Source organism: Portunus trituberculatus, chromosome 47, assembly GCF_017591435.1.
Source record: "Portunus trituberculatus isolate SZX2019 chromosome 47, ASM1759143v1, whole genome shotgun sequence".
Lineage (NCBI taxonomy): Eukaryota > Metazoa > Arthropoda > Malacostraca > Decapoda > Portunidae > Portunus > Portunus trituberculatus.
In genome coordinates, this window is record NC_059301.1 from 5,930,200 (window position 1) to 5,951,052 (window position 20,853).

General features: G+C 42.4%; 1 protein-coding gene across 1 annotated transcript in view; it reads left to right on the forward strand.

The window, feature by feature from the left end:
* LOC123520801 (beta-1,4-glucuronyltransferase 1-like) overlaps positions 1 to 20,853 on the forward strand; it is a 65,558-nt gene that overhangs the window by 31,103 nt on the left and 13,602 nt on the right. The window contains 1 exon segment of the mRNA XM_045283411.1: positions 2,857 to 3,063. Within this exon segment, the coding sequence (XP_045139346.1) occupies positions 2,857 to 3,054 (198 nt within the window). The 3' untranslated portion in view covers positions 3,055 to 3,063.

Consider the following 20,853-nt stretch of genomic DNA (forward strand, 5'->3'; position numbering starts at 1 on the left):
GAGCTATGGTGTGACCGTTTTAATGTCCCTTTTTCCTTGAGGTCACTGTCTAGAGTAACGTGTGGCCCTGCCTGTCTTCCCCTGTCAGTGGCACTCCAGGATCACAAATTCTCTTGCCTCCCTCTTGGCCTGCTTGTCGCGTCCCGAGCAGGGGGAACACACGGCTCCATCCCCTCATCCCTGTCACCTCACTCCTCCGACGTTTCTCTCTGCTCCCACTCATTCCCTTCTTCCTGTAACTTTTTTCCCCACTCTCTTTCTCTCTCTCATCGTCTCCCTCTCCCTGCCTTGTCTATATCTTGCCTTCCCTTCCGCCTCTTCTCTCTCCTTTCTCCCATCTGAGTAGTTCTCTGATTTTTCCATTTTCTTTCTTTCCTGTCTTCTCCAGACTTCCGAAATCTCTCAGAAGGGTAAACAGGATCCATTTTCTTTTCACCTCACTGATTTTTAGAGAGAAAACGAGAGTTTCGTTGTGAGAAGTCTTCCGTTTACACCTTCTACTCTTTAACCAGCGTGGCGGACAATGCGTGCTCAATGTGAGGTGACGAACTCTTTCCTATTGGCTGCTGGATGGCGTGAACTGTGTCGCCGTCATCATTCACTGCCATCCTTTGCTACATCTCCCATTGAATTAGATAGAATAAAACTGCTGCCATTCAGCGTTTTCGAGCAGAGCCACGTGAGTTTGTCCTGAACACCCACCACCCATAACAGTCAGTACAGGTACACAGTTAGTCACTTTACCTGGAGGCAAGGCAGAGGGATACGAGACTATGGTAACGTTTCTGCACTGAGCCACGAAACTAGACTAACACCTCTGAGGGACTCAGAGAATAGTACGTCACAATTCCAGCAGTGCTCTGGGCCAAACGCCTCTAACGAAGAAATCCAGTACAGTTTTCAAGGATTAAGATAAAGTACACACTGGTAAGTCACTATCACATAATAGTGCTCTATATTGTGTTCAAGAACGAGCAATGCTTTCATATCCAACTCTGAGTATATATATATATATATATATATATATATATATATATATATATATATATATATATATATATATATATATATATATATATATATATATATATATATATATATATATATATATATATATATATATATATATATATATATATATATATATATATATATCAGCGGCGTTAAATGCGAGAGAAATAATATTTATTCTAGATCTACATAAAGCATGCATAAAGTGTTAATGCTTTCACACACACGGATATCTATAATCACATACCATGATATGAATTTTTCAGATTAATTGGATACTCGTGAATAATTCCCACAAAACATCAACCTTTGAACTGTGATACAAAACTCCAAACTCACGGAATGTTGACCTACCTCGTCTTTAAAAACAAGCTGATGAATTGCTGTCTGTTTAACAAGTGCCAGTGGAGCACCGCTACTGATAATATTTTTCATCTTCCCTTTTCATATCACAACAATTGTTTACCGTGAGGCACGATGCAGAGCGAGGATTCAGTGGCCAGTGTAGGCTTTTACTCGCAACTTGCCCTTTAAAAGTTCATCCTCGTAATTAATAAAGCTCGTCACAAAGAAACATTAAAAAGCGCGGCGTCGGAAGACTCCTTATGTTCAGCGCCTGCTGCTGCGGCTGCGGCGACAGAGACCTTCCCAGCCGTTGGCTTAAGCACAACAATCCTTCCGAGTTGCCTCTGATTAGCGGTGATTAGGTGCTCCCGGGAAGTATTGCGTCTTGCTGAAATAACCTTAATGGCTCGCGGAGAGTAGCTCGGAAATGCCTCCAGAGTGTTATGAGGTCCATGAAATTGCCTCAGCAGTGTTGCATGTTATAGCTGTATGTTTGGTTTGCTCCCCCTCTACACGCTAAGGATAAGGATAAGATAAGGATAAGAGATGGATAAGAGTGCATCGTAACACTTAAACCTTTGATGCCTCGGAACAAAATGAAGCTTTACTTTAACGACGCAGAGAAGATGATCGACTGAGAGAGAGAGAGAGAGAGAGAGAGAGAGAGAGAGACTATATTATACATACATGTACTGTTGATCGTGGTAGCGATGTTCGTGGTGGTGTCTGTGGTGGCGGCGGTGGTGGTGATGGCATTCCCGATAGCTGCGAAATTGATAGTACGAGCAAACAGGGGTGACAGCGAACTGGTGGTGGTGGTGTTGATTGTGGTGGTGGTAGCGTTCATTATTCACGTGGCATTGTGGTGATGGTAATATAAGTGATATTGATATTAGTAATGCTAGTGAGGGTGGTGGTGGTCCTGGTTACAGTTACAGCAATGCCTGAACGAATGAATGGTGTTGTTGGCAGAAGTGGTGGAGGTGAGGTCATGATAGTGATGGTGATTGCATGATGGCAGTGATAGTGGGAATGGTGATAGTGACTGTGGTTGGCGACGGTGATGTTGCTGATAAAAGGGAAGGTGTAGCTGTGGTGATGGTGGCAGTGGTGGTAGTAGTGGTGGTGGTGGTAATAATGGTGGTGGCGAGGCGCAGGTTCCGCGATGTGTTGTGAGGCAGCTGCTGTTGGCCATATGCCGCCTCCTTCCTCCCTCCTTCCCTCCTTCCTTCCGTCCCTTCCCGCGCTCCCGTCTTAGGCCGCAGTAGGGGGACGGAAGGGCAGGGGAGGAGTGAAGTCATTTACGAAGGGGGACAGGAAGAGGGAGGATATTAGACATAGGAGAGAAGATGGGATTAGGCTTTTGGCTTCTTTCCACCCTCCCTCCCCTTGTTCTTCCTCCTTCACTACTTTTCTTACTACTCTCTCTCTCTCTCTCTCTCTCTCTCTCTCTCTCTCTCTCTCTCTCTCTCACTAATCCCCCCCTCGTCGCCTCTACAGATGTACGTGATGTGTGTGCTGGACTACGAATTTCACGTGCTAGACAACGCCTTCCTCGTGCACCGGCCGGGCATCAAGAGGCACCGGAGAGACCGCCATCGAGACCTGCTCACCGCCCGCCAAAACACCCTCCTACACAGCAAGATCACCCCAGAGCTCCACACCATCTACGGCAGAAGGGGCCTATGCTATTTGTAGCTGCCACAGGTGGGTCGTCTGGCTCAGCACTCATTGTGTTACGTACTTGTAGGTTTCATTCTCGTGAGTGTTACTTGTGGAGCTTTGTAGTTTGCAGATTACAGAAGTGTGATTTTTCTTTTTCTTTTTTTTTTCTTTTTGTGCGTTTTATTTTCAAACTTTTCTTTACTGTATACTATGTTAGAATGATTTTCTTTTGAAACTATATATTCTTCTCCTTTCTACGTTTTGTGGTGTTTGTAGCGTTTTGTACCGTGTGTGTTTGATGAGGGTGTTATTCTACTGTGTTTATTGATATTTTCAGCTTTATAGTTTTGTGTACGATAGTGAAAAGGTTTTTTTTTTGTCTTCACTGCTTTTCTCTTCCTCTCAGTGGGCTAGTTAGTCAGTCAGTCAATCAGTCAGTCAGTCTTTATGCTTTTTTCCTCGCCCTACACAACTTTTGTAAAAATATCAGTAACACATTTCCTGAAAATTTCATCACCTCGCACAATTTCACATTTTCAAGAATTTTGTCAGCGAGAAGGCAATATTGGCAGGAAAACCAGAACGCTATTAATCACTTCCATTGCGTCCTCTCTCTCGTGGCACATTCCTCGATGTCTTACGCAGGCCTACCTTGTTCCTTACGACATACACACACAATCTCTCTCTCTCTCTCTCTCTCTCTCTCTCTCTCTCTCTCTCTCATCGCTATAATCTGATAATGAGCAAATTGCAATGACCGGTTAGTAGCAGCAGCAGTTATGGCAGTAGCAGCAGCAGCAGCAACAACAATGTATAAGTAGGCTCGAAGCCACATGATGTAGAGCCAAGGATGCTTTGCCCTAAGAAACTCCTTGTGAGATACATATTAGCCTTGGCCAAAGTGGAGTCTGGCTGGCCTGGTGGTGATCCCTACAAAGAGGTTTTCTATTGAGTGGCTGGAAAGGATCGCTGGGTACTTGGAGGTGAAGTCGGTATCAAGGAGAACCGCCGAATGTTGGAACTGTGGATCAGCTAAGTGTAGCCACCGACCCGTTCCCGCCTGTTTATTTCCGCCTTTCCTTGGATGATACGTGGATGTTGTTAGGAAAATCCTTCGCCTTAACTTAAGAGTGACCAGCGGCAGAGATCTTAACGTGGGACGAGGACACGTTGAGGCAAGATGATTTCAGCCACGACAAGGACAAGCACTTTGTTGTGTTTGGCGCTGCCATTGCCTGCGTTGGGAGATCTTGAACAGCATTTGCTGTCCGAGTACATGATTGACCTGACACAGGAGAGGTGTTTTCCAGATAATCGCTATCTGTAAGCTTGCTGCGCAGCCTTCACGCTGCCACCTCTGCAGCTCGGCAACACCCATCTCTTCCTGCAGGTGGTGAACCTCTCTTCTCTGCAGAGCCTCCACTCCATGGCAGAATACGACCGCCAGGTCAGGACTCACTGGCTTTTGTCCTTTTACGGTACCACGCGCAGTGGCCAAGTGAAGCGTACGACTCACAGTAGAGCACGACTGCCCTGGTTCACTAGCTTCAGGCGCTGCACACGCCACCACCAGACGCTTTGCTGCGGCTTGTGCAGCAGCAGAATGATGACCACAGCTGTTTCTTGTTTGCACTGGTCCTTGCCGTCAGCACAGCAGTGCCTCCAACAGTGCATGGTGGAACCATCCCTTTCGTGCCTGTGGCAGGAGCCGTTGACCAAGTCTGCGTCGCAATACTACCACTACTACTACTACTACTACTACTACTGCTACCAGTAGTAGTAGTAGTAGTAGTAGTAGCAGCAGCAGCAGCAACAGCAGCAGCAGCAGCAACAGCAGGAGTAGTAGCATCAGCATCAGCAGGCCGCTTATTTCCCTGAACACGTGCACGGTTGTAACAGAAAAGTCGCGTCATTCTTTTGTGAACAACATTTGTGTTTTAGTTAATATCACTTTATTGGAAATATAATGTGAGCTTTAAAACTATGAATTACAATGCATTTTCTAAAAAACATTTTTCTTCACACTTGATTTCATCATCGGCGAGAGAGAGAGAGAGAGAGAGAGAGAGAGAGAATCCGGTGTTGTAAAAGAATTCCACTGTTGTGTGTTGCATTTCTCAAACTGGTCCTCTTGTACGAGTGTTTTCCCGTTGGATCTCGTGAACTTGGCTGTGGTGAAGTTGATGTTAGCCAGTGCGGTGGAAGTTAACTGTAATGTATAATCATTTGTACTGGTGAAAGTATAGGCCAGATAAAGAAAAGATGCGAAATAATGTCACTTTTTTTAACCGCATCAATGCTGAGGTGACTGGTAAATTTAAATGAACTCTTGCACCACGACGACGGTTTCCCTTCTCTTTCTCCTACCACCACCACCACCACGACCACCACCACCACTGCCGCCACCACACGCACCGTTATTGATTCCCCAAGTCATCTATATTGACTGTTTCATTACCAGGCTGCGTCTTCCCCGTCGCCGCCTTGTTGACGCGAGACGGTGGTCGGTTTTTGAGTGGCCGCCGTGGGGAGTGACTCGCTGCGGAACGGTTATGAAACTGTGGATGTCTGACGGTGCTTGTTTGGGCCGCGACTTCTCCAGGGTAGTGGTGGCGGTGGTGTTTATTATTTTTCTTTCCAAGTTTGTGATTGATTGTTCCCCGTTGATGGATTTTATTGGTGTTTTTATGGATGTAGTTGTGGCGAAGGTATTGCCGATGTAGCTCCAAATACTACAGTGTTTATGTGATATCTCAGCTCTCTCTTTCCCTCTCTTCTCCCTTTTTACCTCCTCCTCCTTTTCTGTTCTTGATTGTGTTGGTTCTTGTTTGTTTGTTTGTTTTTATTTCCTTATTTGTCGTTATATAAGAAATAATACGTTTTCTCTGTGGGTGATGGTTTTCTTCAGAATATTCTTCATATATTTGATCTTTATCTTCCCTATTTATCTTCATTATGTTTTTCATGGGAGCAGACTTGTACTCGCTGTTCATATTCTGGTCAATACCACGAGGAAGCCACAAGAACTACATCAACGTAACGAACTTGCGATGGTGCTATTACCACGACAGTTACTGTAGCGTTAATAGCTACGGTTATTATAAAAATCCCAAATGTTGTTATATTGACCAGTACACGTAGGGATACAGAAGAATAGATATCATGGTATCTGTTAGCACATAATAAAAATATTTACTGAAACTTCGTTATACATTTAGCGTTTATAGAATTAAAGTTAGGTTTGGTTCAGAGTTCCGTGACCTTTTGCACTCGATAGGAAGGAATACAGAGGAATGAATATCAAGGCATCTATTGACCTATAATGAGGACTCGTACTGGACCTTCGTTACACATTTTCGTTTATAGAAGCACATTCATACTCAATTCAGAATTCAGAAACCCTTTTTCCCTCTCACCTCCTGTATTGACCAGCACAAGGGAGATTACACAGGAAGGACAGATACCACGAGGCCTGTGGGTTTATAATGGGTGTGGCTACTGAAACGTCATTATACATTTATGATTAGCATCTATAGAACCACAGTTGTAGTCAGAAGCCCTTATAATGTGCGGTAATCCTTTGGTTGACATTGAATGGAATTTTTTTCTGACTTTTTTTCTGAATATGTCAGAGATTTCCTTACAGTAAAAGAACTAAATAAAATGAAAGGGAAAAAATGCACATATTTCAATTGCATTCTGCGTTTTCTACCAGTTTCCAATCCTCTGCTTGATTAAGAACCTTTCATTAGTGAGGTTTTCACACAGTCGGCAGATTACGGAACTTGGGATTGAGGGAAAACGACCAAGCACATTTGAAGCGACTGAAGTTTTACAATGGGTGTATCAGAGCTGAATCCAAAGAGTGTAGTGTGCTACGAGCGTTGCGAGTAAGAAAAAAACAAACATAAGTATAAAGGAAAGAAAATAAACATGTCTTCTCCACCTAAAAATTGAAAAAAAAGACCAATAATTGCGATGAAGGGTGCAAGCAAAAAAAAAAAAAAAAAAAAAAGAGCTCCTTCTGTTCCTCAAGTTTTAAAGGAAGGTGAGGCAAAATTGAGTCACGCCCCTCCAAAAAAAGTAAGGGCTCAGGTGAGGTTACCTGGCCTCCACCTCCCACACCTGTAATTTGGATAATGATGGCAGTGATGATTGAGGAGACGGTCGATGGTGGCGGCGTGGAGGCGATGGTGGTGGTGGTTGGTGGTGGTGGTGGTAGTGGTGATGATGGTGATGAGGATGGTAGGGAGAGTAGCAACAATGCCTGTCACTGTTATATTGAACTTGTTACTCATGCCTGTAGTAGTAGTAGTAGGAGTAGTAGTAGTAGTAGTAGTAGCAGCAGCAGTAGCAGCAGCAGCAGCAGCAGCAGCAGCAGCAGCAGCAGCAGCAGCAGCAGCAGCAGCAGCAGCAGCAGCAGCAGCAGTAGCAGTAGCAGCAGCAGCAGCAGCAGCATCAGCAGCAGTAGCAGCAGCAGCAGCAGCAGCAGCAGCAGCAGCAGCAGTGTTGTTGTTGTTGCAGCAGTGGCAGCAGCAGCAGCAGCAACAGTAACAGAGCAGCAGCAGCAGCAGCAGCAGCAGCAGCAGTAGCAGCAGCAGCAGCAGTAGCAGCAGCAGTAATCGTAGTAGTAGTAGTTGCAATAGTAGTAGTCGTATTAGTGATAGAAAAGTAGTAGTAGTACTAGTAGTAGTAGTAGTAGTAGTAGAGATAGTAGTAGTAGTAGTAGTAGTAGCAGTAGTTGTAGAAGCAGTACTCATATATGCAGAAGGAACATCAGAAACATCATAATACATTCCCACAGTAACTATAGTAACTTTAGCAGTAGTAGTAGTAGTAGTAGTAGTAGTAGTAGTAGTAGTAGTAGTAATAGTTATAGTAGTAACAACGGTAGCAGACATGACGATGAAGAACGATAATACTAGTGGAATGAAAAGTAGCAGCAACAACAATAGCAGGAGGAGAAGCATTACAAGTAGGAGTCATAATGAGAGAGTGTAAGCTGAAATATTTCTACAAGTGGTGGGTGTGTTGCAATGACAAGACTATACCAAGGCCAGGAATCGACGAAAGGGGGTTGCAGAGAAGTTAGTTGAGAAAGTAGAGCCAAATACAGATAACCGGTAACAAGGCAATAAAAGACTATTCCCATTAGGAGTCAATGGATAAGAGTCATTAAGCTGAGCGTGTATCGACGTGAAATATTCCAGAGTCTGACGGCAGCTGTATTTCCTGACCGATACTGTCAACGCAACATTTTTCCCGACGTCGTGTATACTTCTTTACCCGCTGGAGAGAGAGAGAGAGAGAGAGAGAGAGAGAGAGAGAGAGAGAGAGAGAGAGTTGTTTTTCTTTGTTCTTTGGTGTCTTTTATGCAGGCTACTAGATATACAAAAATAATCAAAAGTGTCGTAACGATCATTATAATTTCTAATAATCAGTAATATTGCCTAATATTGATAATGGTAATGTTTCAAGTTAATTTGGATTTTTCATTTGTTTCCAGTATCGTAATATCAGGGTTTTGGATGACCCTTGCTTTGTCAATCTGTTGCGTTATTTAGGCAAGAAATTCACTAGTGGAGTTGAAAACATTATACTGTTGCAACGCTGTGCCAAAGAACACACCGAGAGTCAGACCATGACAATGTTATGAGTATTTCGATCACTGCGGCCACACTGCTGCGATAGAGAGCTTTTCTTCAAAAGTTATCGATTTAGGGAAGCATATTTTTAGCATCGAGCTCCGGCCTTGCTGGCTTGCCTGGACTGGACTGGACTAGACTGAACTAGACTAGAAAACTGACATTCGCGTGGCATCAATTAGGTCTCATTAGCTGCATCTAAAGTGTAAACTTATTATATAATGGTAATGCATTATGCATTCCTCGAGGTTGATTAAATACTACGAGGACAATGCTATTCTTTATTATCTATTTATTCATTTTATGTAAAAGGAGCTCTGGGATAGGCCAATAAAACTCTGAAAAAGGCCACTGAAGGTGAGAGTCCCCAGTGTAGCAATAGTTGTAAATTCAAATGGTCTACATGTTCCGCAACACAACATGCGAAACAAAATGCTCAAAGGATTTTCTGAATATCTCCCAACCAAGCAACACTTGAAATAATCAAGTAACCATCTGCATCATCACTTATCAACCTATGGAAAGGTTAAACTCACGTAACATTAGAGTTTTGTTGGTGTGCGCGTAACGAATGGTGGGGTTGAGCATCTGTCTCTGCAGTGTACACTAATGGTGAACAAACAGCGGCGAGCTTGCACTCCCAGCCATCCCGGTCAGTGATACGTGCAGCTGTGTAGTGGTCTTTGTTTTGGGAGCAGAGAGAAAGGTGGCGGGAGACGTGAGGTTTTGGCAGCATTTAGTTAAACGCCTTCACTTTTGTTGTAGACAATGGAATTCCCTGAAACTCTCCAATCTTTATTAACTTTTATCAGATACTACTATTATTACTACTACTACTACTACTACTACTACTACTACTACTACTATTATCATTATTACTATCATTATTATTATTATTATTATTATCATTATTATTATTATTATCATTATTATTATTACTATTATTATTATTATTATTATTATTATTATTATTATTATTATTATTATTATTATTATTATTATTATTATTATTATTATTATTATTATTATTATTATTATTATTATTATTATTATTATTATTATTATTATTATTATTATTATTATTATTATTATTATTATTATTATTATTATTGTTATTATTATTGTTGTTGTGTTGTTGGTGTTCCTGCTACTATTACTGTTACTGCTACTACAACTTTTTCTGTGTATGCTAGTAATCATGCTCATAGTAGCAGCAGCAGTTGAAGCAGCAGTAAGAATAAGTGAAGTATATAATGGCGATGATGGTGACAGTAGTGTTGATGGAAGACCTATCCTTGGTGGTAATTGCTGTGATATTAACGTACTGCTATCGATGTTGGCAGCTACAGTGGTGGTGGTTGGGGTGGTGGTGGTGACTGTACTTGTTATGGAGATTGTTGTGGTGGTGGTGAGGGTGGCAGGTGCATATAAGTGGTGGTTACGGTGCTGATGGTGATGAGTTTAATAGGGTGGCTGTGATTAGAATTGACGGCTGGAATGACTGGGGGAGGAGGAAAGGAGGGGGAGGAGGAATAAGAAGAAAGAAAGAAAAAAAGGGGTAAAGTGAAGGAAGAATCGAAAGGAAAGGAGGCGAGAGAGAGAGAGAGAGAAAATAGGAAATAAAAAAAGAGGAGGAGTAAGAATGCAGAAAAGAAAGGAAAAATAGATGAGTGAGTAGGAATAAGAGAGAAAGTAAGAGAAAGAAGTGTAAGAATGGAATAAGGAAGAAGAAAATAGAAGAGAAGAGAAGAAAATTGGTGAGGAAGAGTAGGAGGAAGAAGAAGAAGAAGTGTACAAGTGGAATAAGGAAGAAAAAAATAGAATAGGAGAGAAGAGAAAGTGGGGAGAGGAAGAAGCGGAATAAAGGTCCGAATAGGAAGAGAGAGAGAATGAGGAATAAGAACAGGACGAACCAGAGGAGAAAGAGAAGGAGGGAAGAGAAGTGGAGTAGAAAGAAATGACGGAAGAAGGAGAAAAGGAGGAAAAAGAGAAGAGGAACGAGACAAACAACAACATCAACAACAATAACACTAGCAATACATCCCTCCCTGCCAGCCTCCGTGCACCTCCCTGCCTCCCTCCCTCCATGTACATTCCTACCTTCCTTGGTCCTCCTGACTTTCCCTCTCACGAAAAGAAAAGATACAAAATACGATCAACATCCTCCGTCTCTGAATTGGCTGGAGAATGGAAGGGTACGGCGGTCCTTTTTTCGGCCGCCCGCCCTTCCCTTGTCCTTCCCCGTCTTGCTGTCCCTCCCCTCCCCCCCGACCTTTCCCGTCTTACCTTCCCTCCCCGGACTAAAATGGGGCCCAGAATAGGAATAATCCAGCCACCGTAATGGGCTGACTCTACAACAACCTTACAATTTACGAGGGCGTCCGAGATCACGTGATGACTGATGAAGTCTTTGTGTTTCCCCCGCGGGATTATGGCCGCCTTGGGAAAAATATTGGAGCGTTTCCCCTTTCCGCCGTCCGTCCTCACTTTTGACTTCCACCCCCCCCCATCCCCGCACATCTCGTATTTGGCTGAGTTATCATGATTTGTGGAAGTATTGATGGTTATAACTTATTTATTTGTACTTGTTCATCGTAGATCTGTCTCCTGAAGAGACTCATTGATCGGGGAATCGCGTTGACTATGAATTGTCCTTAATAAGTCTCTCATCATTACTTGTCCTTTTACTTATCTTGAATGATATATACATTGGCAGTAGCCTAGTAACGTGTCCATCTCCCTTCCACTGTCTCCTGCAGCGGTTGTCATTCTTAACGTCTCCATCTCCTTTCCACTGTCTCTTTCAGCAGTTGTCACTCATCATGAGTGCACGTTGACTGTGTAGTGCCAATCAAACATCACTTATCACCTCTCATCATTACGTGTTCCTTGTCTCGTGTGGTACAGTTACGGGCCTGTACTCGAGTATCATGTCACATCCTATCACATCGTCCCTTCTCTCGTGTGGTATATGAGGTCGTCACCAGCAGTACTCGAGTCACGTGTTACATTTCTTTTATGCTTGTTGTCTTCCCTTTTAAGTCCTCTGATCTGTTGACGAAATCCTTAAAAGACTGAAGCTTGTCACCTCACCACCAAAAGAATAGAATGAAAGACACAAAACACAATGGATAAGAATGCAGATTATCCGACTTTGTGGCTAGGACAATACAAAGGATGTAGATAAATGTTTCAAACATTTATTCATCACCTAAATTTATCCAAACATCCATGGGCTGCAACCTCACATATTTCGTCGTCCACCTTAATTAACTGCTTTCCACGGCCTGTAATGGAAGTTACTGGTGACTTAATGCCTTTATGACTCAAGCAATAGTTTAACAAGTTTTTCACACCACGAGGGGGAAAAACACTCTTGAGGACCCGACTAATCATTAATCTTACTTGCTATTATCATTTTCGTGGCTTTTAACATTTTATCTGAGCGCCTTATCACCACGATGTTGCGGTGCATTAACTTTTTAAATTACCCTCTCACACTCTGTCTTCTGCTAATAGACCTTGTAGGAGAAGTAGTGTGTTTAGTCACGGGTCCTGGAGTTGCTAAACGGAAGAGTGGAAGTGACCGTCTTGTGATCACCACTGAAGGATTATCAAGATTCAGGGGTTCGGTTCTCGCCGCCTCGCACAAAAATTCAAAGAAATTTTTAAGGGGAAGTCTTTTGAATAAACATACGCTGAGAATTTCGAGGATAGTTCTCTCTCTCTCTCTCTCTCTCTCTCTCTCTCTCTCTCTCTCTCTCTCTCTCTCTCTCTCTCTCTCTCTCTCTCTCTCTCTCTCTCTCTCTCTCTCTCTCTCTCTCTCTCTCTCTCTCTCTCTCTCTCTCTCTCTCTCTCTCTCTCTCTCTCTCTCTCTCTCTCTCTCTCTCTCTCTCTCTCTGTGTGTTCCTACTAAAATCTTAATGAGAACTAGAGAAAGAAGTGATAAAAATTGAGAGAAAAGTAAGATATGATCACACACACACACACACACACACACACACACACACACACACACACACACACACACACAAGGATATTATTTAAATGCGTTCTATTTAAAATATTCCGATAATCCTCTTTTAGCTTTTGGAGGGTAAGCATATTTGACGTCACATTGACCACCAGTGATGAATATTTAGAGAGAGAGAGAGAGAGAGAGAGAGAGAGACTTATTAAAATTTATCCCCCAAATAAACGTCAATTCCGGTTTATTTTTTTCTTCCCTCCTCCCAAAACAAAATAAAACAAAAAAAAAAACAAAGAAATAACTTCCTCCTAAACAAAATTTCTAGGCCATTTATCTTTTTTCTGCAGGTAACCGTGCGGTCGTTAGTGCGGACACGACCCCCTCCCCCCCCTCGCCTCCCTCACACACCCCTCCACCCATCCACACACAAAAAAACTTTACCTTTATTTCATTCTAGTCTATTATCTTTTTTTATGTGTTGTGTGACTGTGAGACTGTAAGAGGGTAGTGGATAGAGGATAGAGGATAGAAGGAGGAGGAGGTGGGGAGAGAAGAGAAGACTAGAGAGATGCTGTGGGTGAAGAAGAGTAGTTGATGAGGAAGGAAGAAAATAAAAGACAGGAGAGGAGAGAGGAGGAGTTGGCGTGGAGGGAAGGGAAGACTGGCCTTGGCACAGAAAGTCAAGAGTCCTTCCTTAGAGACGTGACGCACGCTTAAGAGAAGATGGGGGTGTGGTGGAGGGAGTGGAGAAGACTCGGGTGTGTGTGGTGGAGGAGGAGGAGGGTGCGTGGAATGGACTGTCTTTGTGGTGGAGGAAAAGAAGGAGGGATGTGGAGAGGAGAGGAAAGAGAAGTTACGTGGATGCTTGTCGTGGGGATGAAGAGGGAGGGGGTGTGGTGGAGGAAATGAAGAATATATGGAGGGGGAAGGTGAAGAAAAAGGGAATGTGGAGGAAGATGAGGAGGAAGGAGTGTGGATTGGTGTGCCTTATTTTTGATGGGGAGAAAAAAGAGAGAGAGAGAGAGAGAGAGAGAGAGAGAGAGAGAGAGAGAGAGAGAGAGAGAGAGAGAGAGAGAGAGAGAGAGAGAAGAGAAGGAGTTGGTAGCGGTTAGTGGAAGATGTGGTGGGATGTTAGGGATGGGAAAAGAGAAGAGAAAGGACATATAGAGGAAAGAAAACTATTTACTACTACTACTTCTACTACTAGTGCTACTGCTACTACTACTACTACTACTACTACTACTACTACTACTACTACTACTACTACTACTACTACGACCATGACTATAATAGTTTACTGACACAGGATGACGGAAACTGAGGAGAGAGGTAAGGAGTCCCGGAGTGATGGGAGGGATGGAAGGTGCCAAGGAGTGCTGTGGAGTGCCAGGGAGTGCCACTTCTAGACACGACTCTTGCTGGAAACATAATTATGACTTAAGTTTCATGAGATTTATTTTTTATTTTTTTCATCCCAGTTAAAGTATTAATTTCGTAAGTATTCGCTGAATGAGAGATGGCAGTGCGACGAACATGCGGAGCGGCGTGAAGTGTTAAAAAGTGCGCTTATCGTTTGCTTCGGGGATCTTTTTGTTGACTTACATTAGTTAGGACACGAGGCTGCTGAATCATACTTCCGCGCGTCTTTTGAAAATAGCATTATCGGTAACATTACCTCTTTCTCTCTCTCTCTCTCTCTCTCTCTCTCTCTCTCTCTCTCTCTCTCTCTCTCTTTCTTGATTATAAAGAAGCTGGCTCTCTCTCTTCCTTCCGGGTGTATGTGGTGGGCGGTGGCCAGCCAGGAGCCGCCGTCCCTGCCACGCCGAGGGTCTCCAAAGAGGGTTTGTCATGATTTGAGACTCAGCTGCTGATGGAGACACTTCGAGATGGGGGGACACAAAGAGAGAGAGAGAGAAAGAGAGTGAGGGAGAGAGAGTCGGCGTCACCTACTAACCTTTCATTCATCGAGAGTCTCCTAGTCTTGGATTGTCGGCTCCTCGAGGACTCACAGAGGACTCGCTTCTTGTGTCATTTGCTCTCCGAGCTTGGCATTCTCCGTCTTGCTAATCAGAAGTGAGGACGGACGCGGGAAAATCATTACACAGGCGGGCGCAATGCAGGCAGAGGGAGGGCAGCTCGGGAGGCCGGGAGGGGGCGTGGCGGGCAGGCGGAGGGGCGGGCGGGAAGCAGTATCCTCCTCCTCCTCCTCCTCCTCCTCCTCCTCCTCCTCCTCCACATCCTTCGCCGTCTCTCTATTCCTCCTTCCCTCTCCTGCCACCTTCCCACTCCTGCTCCTCTGCCGCCGCCTCCTTTCTCTCTCTCTCTCTCTCTCTCTCTCTCTCTCTCTCTCTCTCTCTCTCTCTCTCTCTCTCTCTCTCTCTCTCTCTCTCTCCTCGTCTTCTCCTGGCCCGGTTTCTCTGCTTTGCTGTGGGGAGTATTGTTCTTGTGGTGGTGATGGTGGTGGTGAGGCTTGTGGTAGAAGTAGTAGTAGTAATAGTAGTAGTAGTAGTAGTAGTAGTAGTAGTAGTAGTAATTGTTGTTGTTGTTGTTGTTGTTGTTGTTGTTGTTGTTGTCCAGTAGCAAAAACATTCAAACTATCTAAATCATTGTAGTTTTTTTTTTCTCATTCTACGTATTTCTCCATTATAAACTATACTGGTGTTGTTCTCTCTCTCTCTCTCTCTCTCTCTCTCTCTCTCTCTCTCTCTCTCTCTCTCTCTCTCTCTCTCTCTCTCTCTCTCTCTCTCTCTCTCTCTCTCTCTCTCTCTCTCTCTCTCTCTCTCTCTCTCTCTCTCTCTCTCTCTCTCTCTCTCTCTCTCTCTCTCTCTCTCTCTCTCTCTCTCACACATTCTCGCCAGTGTTTCAGAGGCAACATTTGCAACACGTGAACGTCTTCGCTTCTCTCAAAATTAATGAAACATCTTTCCTCCTCCTTCCTCCCCTACCACCGTCGCCACACTCAACCTCCACCACACGCTTTCCTCCAGTGCCCGCTCCTGCTCCTCCCTCGTGATCATAAATCAAGAAACACGCCATATACCTTAACTGTATTAGGTGTCTATCAGTCATAAGTCTTCTGATATGTTTAGACAGTGTGAGGTTTTGTTAGGAGACTGTCAGTAGATCAGGGACTTCATTAAACATATAAGAGCATTAGAAGAAAACAACGGAAGCTGCAGGAAACTTCCAGCCGTACATCTACGAAACATACCTGTCTGCATCCACCTGTCATTCTCATACAAAACACTTGTCTAAAATACTTTGAAAGTTCCGTAATGATTCAGCCTAACAACCTGATTTGATTACTGAGTTTATACCATTCATTTACCACTCTATTTGTGAAACAGTTTCTTTTTATTCCTGTTTAAATCTAACTTTAACAAGCATGAACCTATTTTCACTTGTCCTACCCTGCTTACTGAACTTAAAAGTTTAGTTTGTGTTACCCTTGTTTTATTCGCTATAATATATAAATACAGTGTGAGTACCAATGTTACTCTATTTATGCTCTTGGCCTTACCTTTCCAGTCACAAGTGCTCCTACCACAACCACTTCTCTGTCCCGTCTCCCCCTCTTCTTCACCAATTCACATCGAGCAGCAGCAGAAGCAGCTTAGCGTTTCCCGAGGCGCGTTTCGTGGTCTCACTGCATCAGTGTTGGTTCATGGTGCGGTTTATTGGCGCCAGACACGAAGGTGAAATAAAGGACGATATATTAATTGGATTCTTATAAGCTGTCTTCATTTGTATATTTGTTGCTTGAAGTTGGGTGTTATTAGTCTTTTTCATCATTTCTCTGTATCTTCTCGGAAATACTTAAAGAAAGCTGCAAGGAGCCAGCAGGCCTGCACGTGGCAGTTCCTGTACATAGCATAAATACCATCTTTCACACCTACTCTCATGCACCTTGAGGTCTCCTGCTTTTCCTCTTTACTTCAATATTCTTTACTGTTTTATCTTTCCCAACTTTTCACTTCCTGCCTCCCATTCTTTTCCTTATTGATGATTTTGATATATTGAAACTCCTTGTTGTAGTTGAAATAGAAAGGAATTACCATAGAAGTATGAAGAATGTAAGCATTCAGCAATGATAAATGACAAGTAAAATGCGACTTTTGCCTCCCCGACCAATATTGATTTGTGTGGCGACCAGCAACACACGTAAGTCACCCTGCATCGATGACAGGCCAACACGACGCACGGTGCCTCAGGTCGTAAAGTGTGGCGATGGAACCAGACCACCAATGAGTGTCTTGCAGGGCAGTGGTGGTGGTGGTGGTGGTGGCGGCGGCGGTGTCTACAACTCACCGATCACGGAGATGTCATTTCTTTATGAAGGATTTTTTGGCGACGGACGGTGACTTCATCATATATATATATATATATATATATATATATATATATATATATATATATATATATATATATATATATATATATATATATATATATATATATATATATATATACACTCGTATATATAAAGGAAACGAAACTAGAGACTCATAGACCTGAGGCGTTTCCGGCGCGGCGGCTCCACTTCCTGTGACGCGTCTCGGATCCAGCGTTTCCGGGGTCGTGTTCGGTCCAATGTTTTCCTTCCGGTTTCCCATATTTTGCTCTTCCACTTGTTCTTTCCCTTAAAACTGTAATTTTTCCTTATTCCTAAATTTAATTAATTTGTCTTTTTTTTATTTTTCACGTGTCCCTTCCCTCCACCACCGTCGATCCATTGTTTATCTTCCACATCCCCATACTCTTCCCTTCTACTTCCACATATCTTTCTTTTTTTTTTCTACTCATTCCATCCACTCCACCAACACCTTTTGCCACTAACAATTCTTCATTCTCCTCCCAGGTTCTACCCCTTTCACTTTCCTCTCCACTTCTTTTCTTTTGTGTTTCTTTTTCCACTCTTCCCTTCCTCCAACTCTCCACCTTCATCTTCATTTTACCTAGCGTCTTTTTTTTTTCTCTGTTCTTTCTTTTCTCCATACTCTTCTCTTTCGCCTTCATTCCTACTTTCTTTTTCTATTTTTACTTTGCATCAAAATGAGTTCTATCCCTTTCAAGATTTCCAAGTGGAGTTCATACCTACTCAGTACAATAAAATACAAATATCGCTATCATATCCGTGAGTTGTCTGGCAGAGAACTAATTGTATTCGTAGTATCACTGGAAAGCCTTTTGGAAGCCACAGCTGTGTATGTAAATGAGACCAGTGATATACATTGCTGACCTTGTGGGTTTGGTCAGAGGTCACGAGTAAGCATCATATCATAATTTTTGGATAATTTTGGCATCCATGGAAAGCTCTCCGAAAGCCACAACCATATTATGCAAATGAGAGGTCAGTGATATTCTCGCGGTTCGTTGACCTGGCCTGGCTAGAGATCACAGATTAGAGGCTTAGAGTTTTCAAATTAATCCATTAGTAGCTATTCTATTTATCTTATTTTGTTTATTGATTTTCTCTTTTTATGTTCGAGGCTTAAATCATAAAAGAACATTATGAGTGAAAGCAGTGCAAACATAACTCTATCTACGTCCTATCTGGTGTTCTCTAGTTTCTTTCCTCTTCATTCTACTTTATTTTCACTCACCCTTTCCCCCACTCTCCTACTTAATTCCAGTTCCAATAAGAGACGATGTCTTTTTATTCTTTCATCGTTATGATTATATTTCTACTTTTATTTATCTACTCATATCTCTTTTATTGAGTTATAATGCGTCTTAACTAAGCAGTTACCTCGGACAACTTATGTGTTGTGTGGTGCGGCTGCGTGTGGAGGGTGACTAGTGTGTTTGTGTGGTCGATGGTCAGTGTCTGCGTGCCGTGTATGAGGAATGACTGGTGTCCGAGTCACTGTCGTGCCGCCAATGATAGGGTGAGGTGAGCCACGCGGGAAACCCAAATTCTCAGTCACGGCAGAAGTGACACAGCGTGACTCAAGTAATGGTCTGTCTCGTGAGGACTACAGGCAAGGATGGTTGGTGCAAAGGATGGTAATGATGATAATGATGATGTTGATGATAACGACGATGGTAATGCTAATAATAATGACTGCTGCGTGCTGTTGCTACTACTACTACTACTGCTGTTAGTGTTACAATTACTTTTTTTTATGTTATGGCCTATAGCGTCCGTAGGTATACTTAAAGAGTACGTGAGGCGCTGTCCAGCTTCCACCCATTAGCGGCACAGGCAATTTGATTTATAGTGTTACACATATTAGGGGCCATATCACCAATCAAGCGTATCTTTGGTGTAAGGCAATTTCACCTCCACTTAGAACCTGGGTATCATGGTGACATGTAGGTAACTTTAAACCACTCGATAAATAACAAAGTTTCAATCAAGGCGGTACGTGGTGGGATTCGAACCTACACAGGGATGGCTGCCCGATCCCACGCTCACCACCTTATCCACTACGCCATCGCCTCCCTGCTACTGATGCTACTACTACTACCACTAGTACTACTACTACTACTACTTTTACTACTACTACTACTACTACTACTACTACTACTTATCATTATGTTAATAATGATAATAATGATAATAATAATTATATTGATAACAATAATAATAATAATAATAATAATAATAATAATGATAATAATAATGATAATGATGATGATAATAATAATGATAATAATAATAATAATAATAATAATAATAATAATAATAAAAATAATAATAATAATAACCAATAATGATATGATAATAATAATAACACCAATAATATGATAATAATAATAATAATAATAATAATAATAATGATAATAATAAGAGTAATAATGAAAATAATAATAACAACATTGACAGCAATAATAATAGTAATGATAGTTAAAAGCACAAAAAAGTAATTTTCTTTATAGAAACATCCGAAAGTGTGTGTGTGTGTGTGTGTGTGTGTGTGTGTGTGTGTGTGTGTGTGTGTGTGTGTGTGTGTGTGTGTGTGTCAGCCACCAATAAACTATCAGCTTTTATAATGACAGCAGGAAGCAGGTGATGCACATTGTTGGGGTTACTGGTTAGAAAATTATGCGAAGGGGAGCGGGTATCACAGCGGGCACGAAGGAGACAAGAGCTGCCAGATATAGAGTAAATTTAGATTTTTTCTTTTATTTTTAAATCTACATAATAGAAAACAACAGTGAATTCTCATCTACTATATTTAGCGAGCACAACAGCTGCCTTCATAGCGATCCAAATTGGTCAGTAATGACAAAAAGTTATGAAGTTAAAGAAAAGGAGTAGTCAATGTTAAAAGATATAGAAAAAAAGAAGATATGAATTTGAAAAGAAAATTAGATGGATAGCGTTAATAAGATTATATAGATGGTTATTGGTTTTGTTTTATATAGAGACCACCACGTATACGAATATGCTGGCGTCTTGGAACTTCCCATATATTCTAAAAGTCAAAGAGAAAACGTAGATATATTACTTTAGATCAGCCTCACCTTTTCTCTTTTTTTCTCGAGGCTGAAGACTAACTGACTCAGAGGAGGAATAACAAAACAACTTGAAAAACTAATCAGAGCATAATTTCTTCCCCGCATCATCATTTTTTCCGTCACCTCTCAACGAACCTCCTGTCACCATTCATTACTTGTCGCAACACTCATCGCTCTTCATCGCCACGCATCACCCAGCAACACCTGCTCCATTCACGGGACGCAAAGATTACAGGAAAAAAAAATGTAAAGAATGCAGAATCTTTGCATTGTCTGGTGGGGACTTGAAATGATGAGCCTGGTGGTAATAGTTTCTTTATTTCAGAATGTGTGTGTGTGTGTGTGTGTGTGTGTGTGTGTGTGTGTGTGTGTGTGTGTGTGTGTGTGTGTGTGTGTGTGTGTGTGTGTATGCAGTGACAGGACAGGAGACAATCACGGCAAAGCAAATTCCTCAATGTTATCCACAATAATCAAACAGTACTTTTCATCACCGCCGCCACTACGCAGCCAAGGTATACAAGATCTTTCCCTACTCAGAGACGTTTCACAATTTATGAAAAAAAAAAATTCATACTTTTTGTCCAGAATGAAATTAGTGTCTGTTTGGAAATTGGGAGGCTAAGGATATATCACATAATACCACAGCGATCCCCTTCCGGTGTCCTAAACACTTCCATTTAGAGTACAGGAAAGTCTAGAAATTAGTAGCAGTACAGTAATGCAACTATACATTGTTTGAAGCAAGGTTTAGTC